This window comes from Mauremys reevesii, linkage group 12 (assembly GCF_016161935.1).
Source record: "Mauremys reevesii isolate NIE-2019 linkage group 12, ASM1616193v1, whole genome shotgun sequence".
Taxonomy (NCBI): Eukaryota; Metazoa; Chordata; order Testudines; family Geoemydidae; genus Mauremys; species Mauremys reevesii.
This window is the reverse complement of record NC_052634.1, coordinates 13,103,135-13,122,157: the sequence shown is the minus strand read 5'-3', so window position 1 is coordinate 13,122,157 and position 19,023 is coordinate 13,103,135. Positions and strand designations below refer to the sequence as shown.

The 19,023-nt window shown below is 43.3% G+C and overlaps 1 protein-coding gene and 1 long non-coding RNA gene across 3 annotated transcripts; both read left to right on the top strand.

Moving 5' to 3' along the window:
* Positions 1-2,722: 2,722 nt before the first annotated feature.
* Positions 2,723-3,869, top strand: LOC120375448. Its single transcript, XR_005586550.1, has 4 exons — positions 2,723-2,792; positions 3,304-3,396; positions 3,526-3,661; positions 3,815-3,869. It is a non-coding gene; the product is annotated as an uncharacterized LOC120375448 (long non-coding RNA).
* A 2,334-nt stretch (positions 3,870-6,203) lies between these two features.
* Positions 6,204-17,884, top strand: LOC120375445 (transmembrane protein 45B-like). 2 transcript variants are annotated; one of them, XM_039496083.1, is made up of 8 exons: positions 6,204-6,711; positions 7,965-8,138; positions 8,685-8,772; positions 12,673-12,885; positions 13,274-13,486; positions 14,701-14,885; positions 16,424-16,569; positions 17,229-17,884. In XM_039496083.1, the coding sequence occupies exons 3-8, from the start codon at positions 8,769-8,771 to the stop codon at positions 17,356-17,358; spliced, it is 891 nt and encodes a 296-aa protein (XP_039352017.1). In that variant the 5' UTR covers positions 6,204-6,711; positions 7,965-8,138; positions 8,685-8,768; the 3' UTR covers positions 17,359-17,884. The 2 variants fall into 2 exon arrangements, with proteins under 2 accessions (XP_039352017.1, XP_039352019.1); XM_039496085.1 differs by lacking the exon at positions 8,685-8,772.
* Positions 17,885-19,023: the final 1,139 nt, after the last annotated feature.

Genomic DNA, 19,023 nt, shown 5'->3' with positions numbered 1-19,023 from the left:
GTGTGCCTCCCTCTAGCTCTGAGAGAATGAGGCGTCCCTTTCTGGGCTGCCATAGGGATAGGCAGAGAGTCATTTTCCCTGTGAGTAGGATACTGTAATGAACTTTCAGTTGTTGCCTATACCAGCAGCTGCTATGTGTCTGGTCCCTTCTGACACAACAAAGAGAAACGTCTGCCAAGGGCATTAAGAGAACTTGCTGACCAAGCTCTCTTCTTTCTTCAACCTGCCTTTGCCAGATAATTAGATCCAGAGAGACACTGGAAATGCCGCTTCCTAGTTCAGATCGGAAAGGTCTGACGCTGGTTGTGGGGATGCTAAGGGAGAATTAAAAATATATATATATTTGCATTGCAAACATCCAAAGTTCAAATCCTTACATCCTTGAATATGAATGATGCTCTGCTGTCACAGACTACAGTGTGTTTTAATAACTGCTAGGAGTAGAATGGGAATTGATTTTGTTTTTGTCCTGGCTTAACTGAACACCTGTTCATTTTACAATAGGTTCAAATTATAGCTATCTGTGGGTGTATGTTTATGCACCCAGGGAAGGCATGGTTTGCATGTTAATGCCCTATTGAACTTGTGTGTGCATGATGAGAAGACTTTTTAATGCTGTCTAAAGAGTCTAGAATCGGAATCTTATTGCTAATTAACAATGTTGCAAAAACTAACAGCATACCTTTACCTGAATGCTTGCTTTCCTACTCTCTTATTTTTTCTTCCTTCCACTGAGCAGCTTTATTTTGCATTCCTGAATACTAGGAGAAGCATGAATGAATTGATGTGTAAAGAATCAAGAAACAGCATCTCCTCCCAATTAATCCAGTTGACAAGAGCCTGAACTGTAAACTGCAAGGATTTGAACTATTTTATACAATAGGCATTTTTCAGAAACCATTTTTCCCCCCAATAATGTGTTTGGAATGTTTTACCTAAATAAGCTGCATCATTCCTTCCCCCTTACAATGACACAAAACTTGCTGTGAGCATCTTTCAGAATTTTGTTTCTTCTCTGATCATAAGTAAGCCAATATCCAAATTGGGGACAAGCTGAATTACCTAAATTGCAAAGGAGTGAAAATAATCTTAATTGAACAATAAGTAGAACTGAGGTGACACTGCAGAGGGTTTCTGCTTATTTAAAAAATGTAAAAATTAAATGACCAGATGGTGGCAGCAGAAGTTAGAAGAGGAGGTGGTGGTGTATACTGCACAAATGACTCAAGATTTTAGATGATAGTCACCTTGCATCTCTCCTCCCCCTACCTCTCCCAAAAGAAATGATTGAAATCTATTTTCATAAGATAGGATCAACATCAAAATTGATCTTGGTTTTTGAAACATTCATTGGATTTGCTCCGCTCTTTGTGAGAGCTCCTTAAAGTGAGAATGGTCTTTCTCCATTTCTTCAGGGCCATACATGCTGCTGTCGATCAAATAAATTGCTTTTTCTGTCACTCCCTATTCTCATCTAGCATCTTTTTTTATCTCTCATCACATTCTGGTCACAATTGTAGCAAAGCGCTTCTTTTTCCTCGGCTGTTCCTACCATCTGGAATAACTTTTCTCTTCTGCCTCATTGACTCTCCAGTTCTAAAAATGTCTTAAAATTCATCAGTATAATGCTTGTTAATTTGTTTTCTCTCTGTGAAGCATATTTCTTCCAAAGTATCATCATATCTAGTGACTGGGAAAGGGGGAAGAGAGAAAATATGCAATCCCATCTATTGCCTGTTACACAGCCTCTCAAAAGGGAATTCTAATTTTCCCAGGGGAGTGGGAAATTTTATTTCAACTATGGTCCCACTTTGAAATAATCTAGTATATTGAAAAGACCCTCTCAACGTCTGCTCCGCACAAAAAGCCAAAACAATGACCAACGGTGCTTTTTCTTCCCCCCCTTTCCCCCCGCTTCTCTGGACACCCAGAAGCAGCTAACTGATTCAGCCAGACCCCTGTGGTTGCAAAATGCCTTCAATAGTGGGGTGTTTTTTTTTTGTTTGTTTGTTTGTTTTTAAGATTTAGCTCCCTGCCCCCACCCCATCTCAATTAAAGGGGCTAATATTTTCTCTCTCTTTTTAACTGCTATTTCCATGCCTGTTGAAATCACCTTTGTCTTATCTGGACAGATCGCTTTCTTCCAAGCCCCATCCTCTACACAATTATTGACAAAGCTGAGTGACCCTCACACTGCATGAATCCAATGACCTGGAGAGACAGAGATGAATGTCATAGCATACAATAATGTACCTCACTGGTAATCATGTTACAGATCCCACTCTGTGCCCAGCCTGCAGAAAGGGAGAGCCTTGGCTCTTTAGCTCAAGTTGTAGCAGTTCATGTTTTTAGCTCTGGTTCAATCCCTGGTGTTTGGGCCAAGTTGGCAGCAAACACAATAGCACTCAAGCCCAAACCATCTGTCTCACAATTTTCCCTAGTCTTCGTATAAACTGGAAATGGGGGGTGGAGAGGTAGCACTTTCCTCTTGATGGGAAGTTTTAGGAAAAAACAAAACCACTCAGTGGACTCCATCTAGCCTAGCCTGCGGAGACTCCACTTGTCCCTGAAGACATGTTGTCATTGTGAAAGGTAGCTAATGGGCCTCAAGAAAACAGCACAGATGTTTTGTTCTGTCAGAAGATAATCAACCACTGACTAGTGCAGGTCCAATTCTGGGCTGTACTACACACAGGTCCAATTCTGGACTGTAGAGGATCAAGGAAATCTGAGGACTCCAAAATGAAGCAGAGCTGATATCACTACAGCCTTCTCAGTCTTCTCCAAAAAAGGTAAGATTAAAGACAAGGAGATGCCTGGCAAAAATGTCCACATCAAGAGATGTTTCCCGGAGCATGAGTCTGTTCATGCTGTTACATTACCTTATCAAAGGGGAGGTTTTGATGGTCTCTCTTCATGATAAACCTCACCAAAACATGGGTCCAAATCGCAATCCAGAACCTCAGGCGCTGACATTGGTCAAAAGCCAAGGGGAGACATTCCTACAGGTGTTTCCCCTGCCACGGGTCTGCTATTGCAGAAAGGAACTAATATTGTCCAAATCAAAACAACTTTATCCGGCCTGCTTTGTTTATACCCTTCCCAAAACATGACTAAAGTAAATAGTGAACTAACTGGTTTCCACAGCTTAAATGCTAACATCAGCCACTTACTTTGAAATCTTATGCTCGACTATTTTGTTTACAATTGATTTAAAATATATAAGACACAAACCCACATTTTTAATTATACTTTCAAGCATTTCAATTAGCCACATTTTATGTCTGCTTTCTTATTCCTGAGGCCTGTTCTACACTGCATGGTTAAGCTGATGTGAGCTGCCTTGTGTCCATCTAGCTGTGAAAGTGTCTTCATTTAAATTTGGCTCCTGCAGATGTAAGTGCCTCTCTACACTGATTTAGTGACCCCACCTTCCCGAGCAGAGAGTCACAATCAAAGTTATTAGGTTGATGTAGTGTCAGTGTAAACACTGTGTTATTTACATTGACTGTTACTGGCTTTCAGGAGCTGCCCCAGAATGCCCCCACACTGACAATACAATCGATACAAGAGTTCCTGGTGAGGACACGCATGGCCAGCACAAGGAACCAAGTGTGTGTACGCACAAGCGATTTAATAATAGAGGCAGCTGTATGCAGATGTAAGTCAAGTCGGCATAATTTTGTAGTGTAGACATGGCCTGATTTTCCTTCTCTGATGGGAATATCTATGTAGCGAATTTATCCTTCCATAGAAGGCAGACACAGACTTTAATACATGTGATAATATCCTTTCTCCGCTCCCCCCTTTTTAGACTCCTGTAGACTTACTTTGGGGTTGCTGCAAGATCACATTCCAGAGCGGTGGCTGGTGTTGCTACTACGAGTGCCTGTTGCAGACGTGAGTAATCTGATAATATGGAGCTGGAGGATGTTGTTGATCATTCTTAAGATAATATCAGTAACATTAAGTCTGACTCACTTTTTCAATCTTAACAGTATTAACCTAAAAAAAAAAAAAGTGGGGGGGGGAATTAAGTTAGAAACCTGCTGTTGCTCCATACTGCAACAAGTCTAATATTACTACAGAAAGTCCATGCAGGACTCATTTCATGTCCTCAACTAAAGATAGGATCCACCAACGCCTGCCTCCACTGCCTCTTTTACGCAAGATTGAAATCAAAGCGTAGGAAGCAGAACAAGTCCTGCCCACACTTATACCACTTGTTTCACCGATTATATTGCTGGTTTGAGAGGCAATAATAATACTTCACACCTCCCTAGCATCCATCCATCTCCAGAACTCAAGCCATTTAATTAACCTTTAATTAAGCCTTTAATTAAATCAGCCTCCCAATTCCCCTGTGAAGTAGGCAAACATTATCACCATTTTTTTTCATTAACTTCAAGTATGGTCATCTCACAAGGGTAGGATGGGGAGGAGAATTGAGCTCAGCATAAAACTTCAGTGGATTTGTGCCCACTCACACCACTGGTGAATTCAGCTTCTGGCTTCTCTATTCCCAGTTCTGTTACTGACCAGTCTAAAACCAGGGACATGTGCATTAATATCTCCAGGCACAATATAATGGCGGTATTGTCCACCTCATGTTACCAAGCTGTTGTCAAAACTTCACTCTGATTTTTATAATAACATCCTTTTTTTGTTTTTTAAAAAAATGGAGCCATTTCATACACCTTGCCTCAGCCTGGGTAAGTCCTTCAGTCAGGTCCCTTTCCCACAAAGGAAAGTAGAAACGTGGCCACTTCTGTCTTTACAGCTGATTGAAACACACCATTGTAGAGTCACCCTTTTATGGAAACCTATCCCAGCAGGCTTTGCTCATCACTGGCCCTTTACATTTGGCAATGAAAAGCACCTTATGCCTGAAAGTGTCAATTTGGCAGCTGGCTGCTGCTTATTGCATCTTCTTTCCTTCCAGCTGTTAGGTCTTCCACTTACATTTCCCTAGTAGTGGCTAAACATCAATTTTACCACCTGTGAAATGGGGTTAGGTCCCACCTGCTTTCCAGGGAGGGGAGGTTGAGGCTTAATTAATTTAATGTTTTTTTTTTAAAATGGGCTTGAGATTGACAGCTGGAAAGCACTAAGGAAGTGAGAGACAGGACCGGGACTCTTCAATTTAGCAGAGAAATGTATATCACAGTCCAATGGCTGGAAGCTGAAGCTAGACACATTCAGGTCGGAAATAAGGTGTAAATTTTTTAACAGTGAGGGCAATTCAACCCTGGGGCAACCCATCAAGGACCATAGGGGATTCGCTCACTGGCAATTTTTTAGTCAAAATTGGTTTGTTGTTTAAGGCGTGGGCAGGAATAGAGCTCTCCCCAGGCAGCCTCGCTGCCACCACCAGTAGTACCGTACCTGGCACAGCCCGGGCCCCCTGAATCGGGCCCCGCCTTCCCCCTCCCAGCCCCAGCGCCTTTCCTGGCCCCTGGCTAGTTTTTTTTTTTTTTTTGGGCCAGCTTTTTGCATTTCACTGGCACTGCGGTGGCTTCGCTCTGGTCCTTCGCTTCCTGGGGTTCTCGGCTGCCTTGGCCTTCGGTGCGGGCGCAGGGCTCTTCGCAGGTCCTTCAGCAGGTCCTTCAGTGCTGAGTGAGGAGACTGAGTGTGAAGGACCCGCCCTAAAAAAGACCCCGACCACCGCGTGAGAGCCCGTGCCAAGTGTTTTTTTTGTTTTTTTTTTTTTATTTTTTTTTTTTTTCTGCCTGCCGGGCCTGAAACTGTCGTTCAATTGGGCCCCGCATTTCCTAAAGCCGGCCCTGGGCACGGTGTCACTGACAGAGACGTTGATCGGTGATGAGTGAGCAGCTGCCCTGTTTGTGGTGTTCAGATCCCTAGGCAGGGTGAGGCACCTCTGAGGGGAAACTGGCAGGCCCTTCATGCCAAATAGCAGGGCTGGGAGAGGATCCCTTTCCACATGAGCCTCTCCACACCCGAGTCTCCAAGTTGTATGTTCTCTATGCTGGGGATGCCAGGCCAGCTCTCTCTCAGGGTCTTAAAGGCTAAGCCTGGGTGAAACCATGTGCAGGAGTGAGGGTTGGGTTATTTGTTTTTGTTTTTTTCTTCAGGTTTCTTGTTAAATTCCACCACCCCCCCTTGCTTTCACCTGCCTCACTCTGCCATGCTGGGTTTCTCTCCAGTTCAGGCTAAAAGAGCTGGCCGGCCTCCCTTGTACAGAGAATTCATCGTGGCCTGAACTGTTGTCCTCGCATCTTTTTTTTCCTCACAGCTAGGAATAGAGAGAGACTGGAAGGTGTGGAGCTCCCCTCCATGCGAGGCAGGGACCTTCTTCCACTGCTGCTGTTTGCCTGAGACACCTGCCACTGCTTCTGCCTTTCCTCTTGGGTAGGATAATTGCCTCAGCGGTGTTTGAGCTGTCGAGCTGGGTGGAGAGGACAGCAAAGTCTCTCCTTCCCAGCCCTCCTTCCGGCCTCACCAACTGGGTTTCCTTGACTAGTCCCAGATGGCCTCTGCTGATGCTAGTCCCTGTCAACGGTCATGAAAGCAGAGGTGAATGCTTTCCATCTCCCAGCTGTGTTGCTTAGCAACTGGGGTGCTGACTGTACTAGTGTCCCTGTATGCTGGTGCGGCGATGAAGTGACAGAGGCTACCTCTTCCTTGGCTGTCCTCACCAGTGTTTGCAGTGGTGGTGTAGCCGTGTGAGACCCAGGATATTAGAGACACAAGGTGGGTGAGGTAACAACTTCTACTGGACCAACTTCTGTGAAGTCACTTTATCCTCACCTTTCTCTGCCACCACCAACCCCATCTTCCCCCCGCTCCCTCTTCCCGAGAATAGGCACCTGTGGTAAACACAGACCACTAATAATTGAATAAGCACTTGTGTGAGAAAGGTGCTTCCTCAGAACCTGACACTTACTGATATCATTCCAAAGCTATCTGAGGTAATAGCCATTGGTACGAGGTAGCCTAGTGTTAGTAGTGAAGTATTGCTTTGGGTATTTTACGTTGGGTGGGAGGCTTTCCTGGCTGTCCGTACTTGGATTGCACTGAAAAATGCACTAATGCATGGCATGTAGGTGCAGTGCACTTCATCAACCAACTCATTTGTAAGCCTCCTGGTCTCTGGTTAGATCTTACTTATGGTCCTAAACAAAAGCATGAGATGCATATCACCATGCTGGTTTGTATTAAAACACCATAGAGGGTGTGATGCTCTGTAAATAGACTATAAGACAAGGTTTTTGCCCTGAGGTGCTTACAACCTTTCTATATGCAGCCCATAAAGACTTCAAGGGGTTGGAAAAGAGCTTAAAGGAGCAGTTTGTATTTACTTGTGATGTTACACTCATGAGACCTTTGCAATTGTTTAAGTAGCTATATTAACTTGTCGTCTTTTATTTAATGTGGGTATGATGATACTGAGCAGCTGCTCAGTGGAGGGTTAGTGGCGGAATGTTAGATGAAAGAAGTGAGTGCTTATAGATAAAGAGGTCTTTATAATTGAATCTTCATAGAAATGAATGAGTGTTTTGTTTATGATGGAAGGAAATTTCACAAGTCCTCTGCTTCAACTTATGAAACCCATGGCCTGAATTCTCAATTATATTAACTCCTACCCCCACACCCTTGAGCCCCTTGGCAGTTACAGCTGCTTCACACTGTCAAAGCCATGTGGTGTGGCATTAATGTAACTGAGAATTCAGGCCTGAAAGGTTTTACGAACTTCCAGCTTGTAACTCTACTGAGTTCTCCCATCCTATTGAACTGAAACAAACGTGACTAGTCAGGATACTGACCAGGCTCTCTTCAGTCATAAAAACCTGAACATGATGTAACCTGAGTAAGCCTGGTTATCACAAGAATAAAAATTATTGTTGGGGTTATTTGTTTAATTTCATGGTGAAATCCACAGCAGCAAACAGGTGTCAATCACTGTGAAAACTGGTTAACTCAGACCTTTTCTGATCTGTTTGAAGACGTTTAGGGTGTAGCATCCGGATTAAGAGTCACCTCCCTGCTCTACTCCTCCCCTTATCTGGGACTTCCATCTCACTTCTCCTTACTGCTGCTGCTCACATCTGGAGTGCGAGTGGGAACAGGTGCACCTCACCTCTGCAGCAGGAAGGAAACAGGCAGTGCAGCCAGCACAGGTAAATTCCTCCTCCCTCCCATGGGGAGATGCTGAATGGTCTGTGTGTGAACCTGGCTTTCTGAGCTTTCTAAGCTCTAAGGAGCTGGAAGGAAGGGTTACCTAGATGCAAGGGGGAACACTGGGAATATGCTTCATGCTGTTGGAAGGGACCTGGATGAAGAGATGCTGGGGAGGTGTGTTTGAGTACCCATGGTTAACCCCTCTTCCCCCAAAAAAGAGTCGCTTTTTGAGGACTGCCTGGCTTTTAAGCTTTGTGATCTTTAGTGAAAAGGATCTTCCAGCGATTGGTGATTTGGAGGATGTTGGAGGGCTATGCTGAGCTGAAGGTCCCTCCTTCCTCAGGGATCCCCTCCACCATCCTAACCACTGGGCAAAGTCAGCTAGCAAGCAGCCAGAAAGCAGATGCTTCCAGGTGTGCGTGCATGGCAGCCAGCTGACAAGCTCTTTTCTCCTCTTGGCAGATTACCTGCAAGCAGGCTCTGATTGTTTGTTTTTTATGAATGTATGTGAATTATTTACCACAAGTGCTGTGATTGGTCACCAGAAATCACATGGTATTGCTGTGTCTCCTGATTGGCTGACTGGACTACTCCTAAGCAGAGAGAAGGCACTTGTGGCACAACTAGTCATGGGTACGTGCACATTCAGCTATTCGCAGGGATAACAGCCATGTCCCCTTCTCCCATGCAAATTAAACCCTGTTCTTGGGAAAGGGGATGTCAACCTTGCCAAACTGAAAAGGGATTTGCAATGCCCTGTGAATGTTCATGTCTAAATGGGCCCACTTTGTCGAGCTCTAGTGCCTGGCCAAAGGGCTTTGTGGCTTAGGCTGGTATTTATCAACACAGCTGGGCACGTTCCCACACGCTGTTGGTATTTCAGGCCCCTTCCTCAGATGAAGTCCAGGGCTGCTTGGATCTTAGGGCATTGATTCAAATTCCTCTCTAGAAATAACTGTTATTCATATTGCTTCTTCTATTGCTTCTCCTCCTGGACAGGCACCTGTCTTCCCTGTTGGGGGAAGAGGTTGTAAAGCCCTGATTTATTTAAAATGCAACAAAGCACATTTCTGTGCACAGACTGTTGTACCAGTGTTCTGTTATGGAGTAAGCAGTAAGCTGAACCCATCTCTGTTAGGTAAAAAGGTCCTGGGGTATTTGAGATAGGGGAGAAGGCATATAAAAGAGAGCAGGTATTAGAGCTGAACAGCTAAAAAACAGAACGTGGGGAATCAGGGGAGACTGAACACAGTAGTCAATGCAACTATGAAATGTTCTTTAGGGCGATAATGCAGGTGCCTCATCTGACTATCAGGCAAGTGACATCAAAATCTCAAAAGCATTGCAGCCTGCCAGAACAGAGAGAAGGGAAACTCAGGTAATGATACCCTCTGACCACAGCCATATTCCCAGCCTATTGGACTGCAGATGAGTTCTCTGTAAAATACCACCTGAGTTTTTGATTCTTTGTAACTGCTCTGCGTTTGTTTCTAAACTGCAACTTGCTTAGAATTTAGGCCATCATTTTCCCCATGGATTTATATCTAAATTATACAGCTGATAAAGCGGGAGATGTGATGAAGTAGGTTTCACAGATAGCGCCATGAGGCTGGTTGAAAGAGTGTGTTTATTTGTTTTTGTAATTTGAAAGTGTCTGACCTCTGTGCTAACAGTAATTCTTTTAAAAAAATAAATAAATAAATAAAAAACTGTCTTTCCAACTGGTGTGCCTCTAAACTATTATCTGTCAAAATGGTGAGTTCAGAGTCCAGAAAAGGTTGTTTTTATTATCGGTACAGTGCCCAAAATTATGCCAAGTATGTTAATCAGCAAATAAAACCTAGTTCCTGCCCCCAAAGAGCGTACAGTATAATTTTATGTATGACACACAATGTATTTAATAGACTCTCTGCTTTCAGATTCCCTCCCTAAAAGTCACTTCCTTTGTCTTAGCTTCTGCCACTTATCTCCCCTCTGGTGCAATCCATTTCCTCTCTGACCCCTAATTATATTTGGGGAAACAACAAAAGCAAAACAAACACCTACAGTGTACATGTCCTGCAAGAAGGAAAATACAGTCTTCCCTTGGCACCAATTGACCTTTTTCTCCTTCCTTCTCTGGATGTTTTCCCCTTTCCTGTCTAATTTGGAATGTAAGATCTTTGAGATGGAGACATTGTCTTCCTATTTCTCTGCAAAACATCTTGTTCACTTATGGCAATACATAGATTGTTCAGTGCACAGAGTTATTAAGACATGGCATTCTTCAATAACACCCCAATCCTCTGCATGCAAGATAATCTAATTCAGACCGACTACTCTGAGTGGCTTACAATGTTCCTTTCGGTGTTCATTAATTCACACTTACTATTTTAAATTTGATTTTGCCATTCTGGCTGCCCGTTAAGATTTTTAAATTCATTTTGTCATTCTTCACAATCCTTCGCCAACCTAAATATTTCACAGCAGCTTTTGCTCCCTCCCCATTCACTCCGTATGCCAGGTTACTGATAAATATGTCTACTGGGCTAGATCATCAGCTGGCGTAAATTAACACAGCTCCATTTGGGTTAATGGAGCTATGACGATTTATGCCAGCTGGACCACAGAATACAATTAGTTCTAGTATTGATTTCCAAGAAACCCTACTATTAACGTCTGTCCATGGTAAGAAATATATGGGTATTCCTGTGTCATGTCAATGGGGATTTTTTTGGGAGTTACTTTAAGCTGAGACCCATCATAACTCGTACATAGGCATCCTAAGTAAGAATGAAAGGTAGGCCCTGGTGGTATAAAGGATAATGCTTTTATCTGAGCAAATAGGAGTAAAGATGAGCCAAAACCAGAACACTTATTTGAACCAACTCCACTTGGAGAAAATGAGGCCAGAGCCAATCTATCCTGACTTGGGTTTTGCAAAACACAAACCCAACCTTTTGAGGTTTTGTAAAGACATCCTGATCCCTAATCTCCAGTACCTGTCTATACCACACCCTATCCTAATTTTGAATTGCACACCTAACTACTCCCTAGCATGGGAGGACTTAAAAAATGTGTCAAGGTTTTGTCTATCTAGATTCTGACAGCCCATGTGCAAACATTCCATAATGATGATCACTGCCCCCAGGGGTTCACAGTATAAACTGGACACTAACATATGATATACACAGGAAAAGTTCAATATCATTAGAGTACCATGTTTGTCTCTCTCTTTGGTGGATTATTATTAATCTTAGTGGAAGGAGAGTGTTGAGGATCTGACGAAAGAGAGGCAGGTTTGTGTGGCACAAAAGGGGTTGTGTTTCCCAGTGCAAGAATGACACAGAAGAATGCATGAAGAAGAATGGAAGGGTACAAAAAGGCAAAAGGAAGGTTTTAAGTATCAGGAGGGTACTAAGAGGAAATGAGGCTGTCTCCAGAGAATATTTATTTAAAGCCCAGCGTGCGAATTGTAGCAAGCATTTGAATGATAACTCTTTGTGCATTCCTGTGCTTGCTGCACTTGCTTCTTGGACCTCTTGCTAGATCTTGAGTGCCAGTTAATATTCCTCAAAGTGTACAGTTTCCCAGAGCATGGCCAGAAATGCTCATTGGATCTCAATGTCTTCTGTTTTCATTTTTTTTTTTTTAATTTCAACCGGTTCCAGCCTCCTGGCCTTGCTCTCTGATTCCAACACAGAAAACAATGCCCTCAGACATTAGCTGTCTCCTTGTCTCTGAAGATTCAATCTCTAACTATGGTGTCAATGCATCTCACATGTATGATGTGAGAATCATGCATGAACATGCCAATGTAGTCATTGTTACATTTGCCATACGTGCTCTGTGATCCTTGCATTTTTGTACCTGGGACGCTAGGCTGTTCCCCAAAACCTGGGATGTCTGGTCACCTTAACTTTATAGGAATCTCATTTGTTTATCTTGGTTGTTCAGTATTCAAGTTTTAAAGAAGCCAGAGTCCTCTGGAGCAATTAAGAAATCACATCCAACCTGGCTGGCTGGACTCACACCCTATTAATTACTTTGCTTGAAGGGAGTTAATGTTCCTAAAAATCTTACCTACTTGCTTTTTGCCAGCAATAACTTTGCTACCTTCCCATTAAAAAGCATCCAGCTGCCATGCTCTTCTGTAAGATAATAGCAATGGAATGGTCTAGATAATTAGTCCTGCCACAAGTGCAGAGGACTGGACTAGATGACCTCTCAAAGTCTCTTCCAGTTCTATGATTCCCATAGCATTAAAAAGCCCCTGCCATGGGCAATCCAGTTATTATGCAAATCCTTCCCCCTTCTCCTCCAGTGGTACCATGGCTCCTTCTATATTTCTTTTCCAATTGCCGTTGATTACCACTCTGTTGTTATAAGGACAGAGACGTGCATTGGGATTTCACTGGAAGTCAAGTGCCTTGGTGTGACAACATTGTAAACTCTAGGGCACTGCGTTTAGAGAGGCAAGGCTCCTCTGAGTCATCCTGTTGTCAGGGTGATCAATGACAGGGCGACTTCGAACATTGTTTTTTATCCTTTCAGGTCCAGGTACCCAGCAAGTTGGATCAGTGATGTCAAGCTTCAAAGGCAATGCCCTTAGAGGCACTTTCTTCCTGGTCTTCGGGCTTGGGTGGTCTGTGAAATACCCATTGAAATACCTGAGCCGGACGCTGAATGCAGACAATCAGGCAAGCCGCTGGATCCAGAAACTGGATATCCTCGAAGGGGCAGCCAAAGCTTTCCTGGCTGTAGCAGGTAAGGACGGACTATTAGTCACTACTTTCTTCAGCAGCCCAATGGCCCATGAAAAACCTGACATTATTATGCTGCGAGTATTCTCTCATCAGAGACTCTGTGGACTTACCCCGTGGCAGAAAATGGATGGTTCTGTTTTCGGACGCCTTAGTGGCGTTCATTTTAGCATTTTATATAGAAGTCTTACAACATCCTCAAAAACAACCAGGCAAACCCTACACCACCCTACAAGCATGCTTTATGAATTGCATACCAAGAAGTGTCTCCAATGGATGATCCTAAACAAACTCCATTGGGACTTCTCATTCTCTCCAGCCTGGAGGATATTCTGATTCCTATCCTCATTTAGAAGGAAAAAACATGATCTGTATTTGCCTCTACTGTCTAGGGATGCTGGCTGAGCAATTCATCCCCGATGGCCCCCACATGGGTCTCTACAGTGGAGATACTTACAGCTGGGAGAAGCTGATTAACTGGCAGTACACGACCATGTACCTCTTTTATGGCCTCTCGGGCATTGTGGATGTTCTCGCCTATTCCCCGCTCAAGCTGTCTCTGGGACTGGATCGCCTCTTGCTGTCTGTGGCTATGTTCACTGAAGGTGAGTAGTAAGTAATGATAAAAGGGCTGAACAATTTGGCTGACAGAACTTTCAGATGACAGAAGGTTGGTTGAGAGAACATAGCTAGACATCTAATAAACTGCTTCACCAGTCACTGGGTCACATTTTGATAGGGTTGAATATGAAACTGTGACTGGTCCCCAGGTTCATGTGAAAAGTCTCAGAGCCTCAATTGAAGCTCTCAATGCACGTGGCCCAAGGTTTGAACCTGCAATTAAACCTGGCCAGTTTGGTGAGGTTTTGTGTTCTTGTTGTGAGCATCTTGCCCAGTTCTAATTACACACATCCAGCAGGGCAATGAAACAGTCCCAAGGCCTTTTGTTTTTGGTGGTGCAACATCTCAACTCGGCCATATTGTGTGGCAACAAAGGCAGCAATAGTGTATGTCCACTACGGGACAGCTAAAGAGGGGAACCAAACTTGCATAATTTACAGCCACTAGATGGCAGTGGTGGTTTAGGGAGAGGAAGCTCCTTCCCCTCTCCCATCCTCCTGTGTGATTATGGGGAAGGAGGTTGGTTGTGTTTTTAGGATCTGTTCTAGGGTGACCAGATGTCCCAATTTTATAGGGACAGTCCTGATTTTGGGGTCTTTTTCTTATATAGGCTCCTATTACCCCCCCAGTCCCTGTCCTGATTTTTCACACTTGCTGTCTGGTCACCCTAACCTGATCCTTCTTGTGGGGTGACTTATGGTGGACCAAAACGGAGCTTCTTTTTCTTGGCTTGATCCTTGGCAGGGAAGAAATTTCAGTATAAAGCTCATTGTTATGCTCCGAGATGGGGACTGACTCTTATTGCTGCTGCTTGTTTTGGAGTGGGACTGGGTACTGCAGGCACACCTGTCTGATGTCCTATGGGGCAGACATTATAATCTAGGGGAAAAGAAGCTTTAAGCTCTGCCTTGCTAGAGGAAGCAGATAGTCTTGGGTGCCATTTTTTTTAAGCTTGCTACTATGGGGTATAATGTGTTATCCTCCTTGCCGCTCCCCATGACTGAAGATTATTAGAGTGGGGAGCACTCACCTGATTTGTCCCATAAAATTCTAATATCCATCTTTGCCTAATGGGCAGGTAGTTGCACATGCACAAAGCAGAAAAAAAAAGTATCTATCTATTCCATTAAATGCAACCCACGCTTCCTATGGTCACTGATGAATTTAATTATGTAATGTGGTTTGATTTTTTTGGCAGGTTTCCTGTTCTGTTTCCATGACTACAATAATACTGCTCTGGATCAGCACCTCCACTCCTTGCTGCTCATCGCTATATTTGGTGGAGCCCTTTGTGCCCTGATGGAAGTGTTCCTGCGGGATCACACCATCCTGGAGTTCTTCAGAACCAGTTTCTTCATCCTCCAGGGATCTTGGTTCTGGCAGGTCAGTTGTTCTGATCTGATACTTTCAGCTGAACTATAGGTTTGATGGGGACAGGGGAAGAAGAGAAGGCAGTGCTGTTATTGTTTGTATTGTGATGGCACCTAGGAGCCCCAATCATGGAGCAGGACTCCATTCTGTTAAGTGCTGTACCAACGCAGAACAAAAAGACAGCCCCTGCCCCACAGAGCTAACATTACTCATTATAGACCAATGGTTAGTATCCTTTAATTATTGGTGATCTTGCCAGGTATTTCTTAGTAAATACCATGTAACTATATAGCTGTTCATTCTTCCAGATAATCTGGTAATGACACATTGGGCCAAATTTTCTATTACCTTCAGTGGCTTTACACCATGGGTGAATTTTTCCCATTGGATCCTTAAATCATTTAGCTCCTACTTTGGGAAGGAACATCCATCTGTGTTTGTACTGCTACGCAGCTGTTGTAGCATAATGGTATGTTGCTCACCCAGTTTCACTTTATGGGGAAAGGATGTGGTAAGACCAATAAAAACTTCTTTAAGGTATTTAAGTCACTGTCAAAAAGGATTTAATCTCTGGATTCTGTAAATTGGCCTGAATATTTCACCATATAACCATAGGTTTCATGCTCTTGTCTTGCACTGCAGCTACTATATGGAGACTTGACTATATATGCAATATTGACCACTCCAAATATTACAAAATCTTGAATTGGGCCCCCCCAAAATCAGGAGTAGAAAACTCACCAAATACTGTGAGACTTGCAATATAATTGTGAAAGTTGGCAATGCAGTACAGTATATGTACCTCAGGCCATGTCAAAAACCCATGAGCTGTAAGACCTGCATTAATTTTTCCAGTGGATAGGCCACCAGACGGAAGGTCAGGAGCCCAGGGTTCCTCACCAGCTCTGCCTGGGATGCACTGTACTAGCTCAGGAAAGTCACTTTGCTGCTCATTGCCTCAGTTTCTCTACCTGTCAAATAGGCGTAGCATTCACCTGCCTTTAAAGGCTTTGTTTGTTAATGTGAGTGTTTGTTAATGAGTCAGAGACAGAATCATGTTGCCTGACTCCAGAGTCTTTGTTTTAACCACTCTATATAATATTTCTTGTCTAGGAAATCTCTCTAATCTCCTTGTGTCCAGCACCTTGGACTAGACAAATTCTAGTGCTAGGGAGAAGGGTTTGGGGAAGGGGAGAGCAGAAGGAATAGGCTAGGTCGAGGTTTGCCCCATGTTAGTCCTTCTGTTCAGAATTGTAAAAGTGAGCCTATTCATTCTTGGCGTCCGAAGAGTTAAGAGACCCATGTATCATTAACAAATCCCCCTGTTTTAAAAAGTTTGTCAAGCCAAGAGGTTATTGCAAGCAGGGGGAATTGGTGAGGGCAGTGGTTAGTGAGCCAAGAGCGTTCTGCTTCTAGTCCATGGGTGGATTTGTCCATATCTCAACTAAAAGCTAAGGCTGCTATAATAATTAAAAAGTGCAGAGATGTGCTAGAGGGGCTGATACCCATCTTTTGCTGTAAAATGGTTAATCTTTTCTTCTTCTAACCAGATTGGGTTTGTGCTGTCCCCACCATGGGGAGGGCCAGGTTGGGACCAGACTGACCGTGGAAACTTCAATTTCCTCACCATGTGTTTCTTCTGGCATTACGCAGCGGCTCTTCTCGTCACAGCAGCCAACTCTGTTTTTTCTTATTGGTATGTGGTGGGGCGGGGCAGTGGCATGCCAGGACTAGACAACAATTTGTGTCTACTTTACAGTCATCATTTGTCAGTGGCAGATAGTTTGTGCAATAATTAGAGCTACTTCAACAGCACTGCAGTGCTATGCTAAGCAACCTGTTCACATTTTGCTGTGTGCACAGAATTCAGATTAGTACCAATGGGAGTGACGTTTATGTATCAAGTATAGGAGAGAATCAAAACAAATGAGCACCTAAAGCTGCTGCTGTTCTATGGGTAACAACCTGTTTTTATGACGGGTGCTTCCATAATAACTTAATTACTGTTGTTGCTTGAAAATATTTAATTGATTCTCTCATTGTTGATACAGGTAGCAGTGGACTTTTAGGGAACAAACAGTCTGACTAGTTGAATATACCAGGTTAACATAACCAGACTAAAAGCATATGCCTAAATTAAATGTTCTTCTGTGACAAATGACAGTGAAGGATCCCATGTTATATAGAGTTGAACAGTTTTTGGTGTAACAAAGATAGCAGGGTTCCCAGACCATGTGAATTTGTGTAAAGCCACTAGGAGACAGGCTTGTTGCCATAATCATACTAAGTTAGATCAGTGTTTTATCATCAGGCCAGTGTGCACATTCATATTTTTCTTTTCCTTTTTTTATGCAGGTACAGAAAGGCATGTCAGGCAAACTTTGGAAATATTGATGTTGAACTCGACTGTGGGTTTTGTTTACGGAAAACCAGCCAAAGCCCTGAACCTGTCCTCCTCCCAGAAGATGGGATGGATGAAAAGTGAGGACTTGACTGATTTCTCTGCTTTCCTGATGATTGTCCCCTTAAGATGAGATTTTTATTTGCCATTTTAAATAAAGTTGAGACTTTATAATGGAGACTTTATAATGGAGTCTAAGGTGGGAGGAAAGTGTGCACAATGTCCCATTATGCAATATGTACAGAATTAAGGTGTAAGAATTTTCTTTTCCCAGCCCCCCATCGCTGCAGATTCCCTTATACTCTTTAGAGCTGAAAAGTGTGCTGATTTTTTTTCCTTTTTAAGTTATTTTTTTTAAAGTAATACTGTACATATTGGGTGTAGACATTCAAATGTTACGACTACACTACATGAGCAAGTTGGCATTTGGAGTCTCATATCTATGCGGTTGGCTAAGCTATTTGCAGCTCCTTCAGCTAATCTAGTTTCCAAATTTAATTGAGATTTAGCATTGAACTGTAGAGTTGGAAACCCTAGACTGGCATTTCATGAACTACCCTGAAATGGGTTTGAGCAAAACCCCTGGGTTACAGGTAGAGTACTGAGAGATATACAGGAAGGTCATCATTCTCTTTCATGTGTTAATACGATATATTTCATTATTTTTGTGTACAGTATAATTTAATTTATATAATTTTCAAGTACATATGTCTACAAATAAAAATAGCATTTTAAAAAGGCATGTTTACACACATCTCTTGAGCTAATGCACCAAGAAGGAAAAAAACTTGTGTACAAAATTATTTTTTCCATTCTAAACATTTCTGAAATTTAGCTCACCACTTGTCCCCACCCTCTGCCACTCTAAATATCAGCAGAAATTTCCAGGCTGGAAGCTCTTGCTATGGAATAGTCTCCTAAAGGAAGTGATGGAGGTTTCATCCAAAAAAGAAGTGCAACTCATGCTGGAGGAATCACTGAAAATTGTTCTATAGGGCTCATTCTTGCACAAGCTCGGGCACATGAACTAGATGTGCTGGGGCTAGGTAGGCCTTTTCTACCTCTGCTTTCCATGATTCTGTATGCTTTCGAGTGGGAACAGAGAGAAGAGAAAATGAACCAAGAAAGAAGGTAAAATGGCCATTGTGCCCGAGCATTACACAAGCAGAGATTCATTTAGGAGGTGCTTATCCACCAGCCTATCCAGACTGCTAATTAATGTATTGGGGGTGGGGAGATTTGTTAGAGGCATGCGTCCCTCCTTGTGGCTATGGATACAGGCAGTATCTCCATGTTCCTACTACTAGACCTTTCTGCAGCTTTCAACACAGTAGATCACAAAGAGCTGCTGACCTGCTTACCATGCATGGCACAAGCCTCTTGAAGTCATAGCACAGAAAAGAGTGAAACTCGGCAATGCAAGCTGCATATGTTCTACTCCCCTTCCCTGAAGGCATGCCTCTCCACCCACCACAATTGGACAAAGTGATGCAAAGCCCCAGGGTCTCGCTCAACACATGAGTTTGTTAGATGAGTTGACCTGCTTCCCTCTCTGGAAGATATCACTTCGTTCTAGCCAAATTGGGTTTCTGCTGTACCAACCTTGGGGAAGGCCAGCCTGGTACCGAACTGACCATGGAAACATGGTGTTCATTACCATGTGCTTCAGCTGGCACTATGTGGGTACTCTCCTCCTCATTGCCACAAATTACACCATTGTTTACTGGTATGTGATGAGGCTAGGCCGGG

Excerpts from the sequence above, each read along its gene's own strand:
- LOC120375445 (XM_039496083.1), top strand. Across the intron at positions 12,886-13,273 it reads AGCTTTCCTGGCTGTAGCAG|GGATGCTGGCTGAGCAATTC; the intron begins GTAAGGACGGAC and ends TCTACTGTCTAG. Across the intron at positions 16,570-17,228 it reads AACTCTGTTTTTTCTTATTG|GTACAGAAAGGCATGTCAGG; the intron begins GTATGTGGTGGG and ends TTTTTTATGCAG.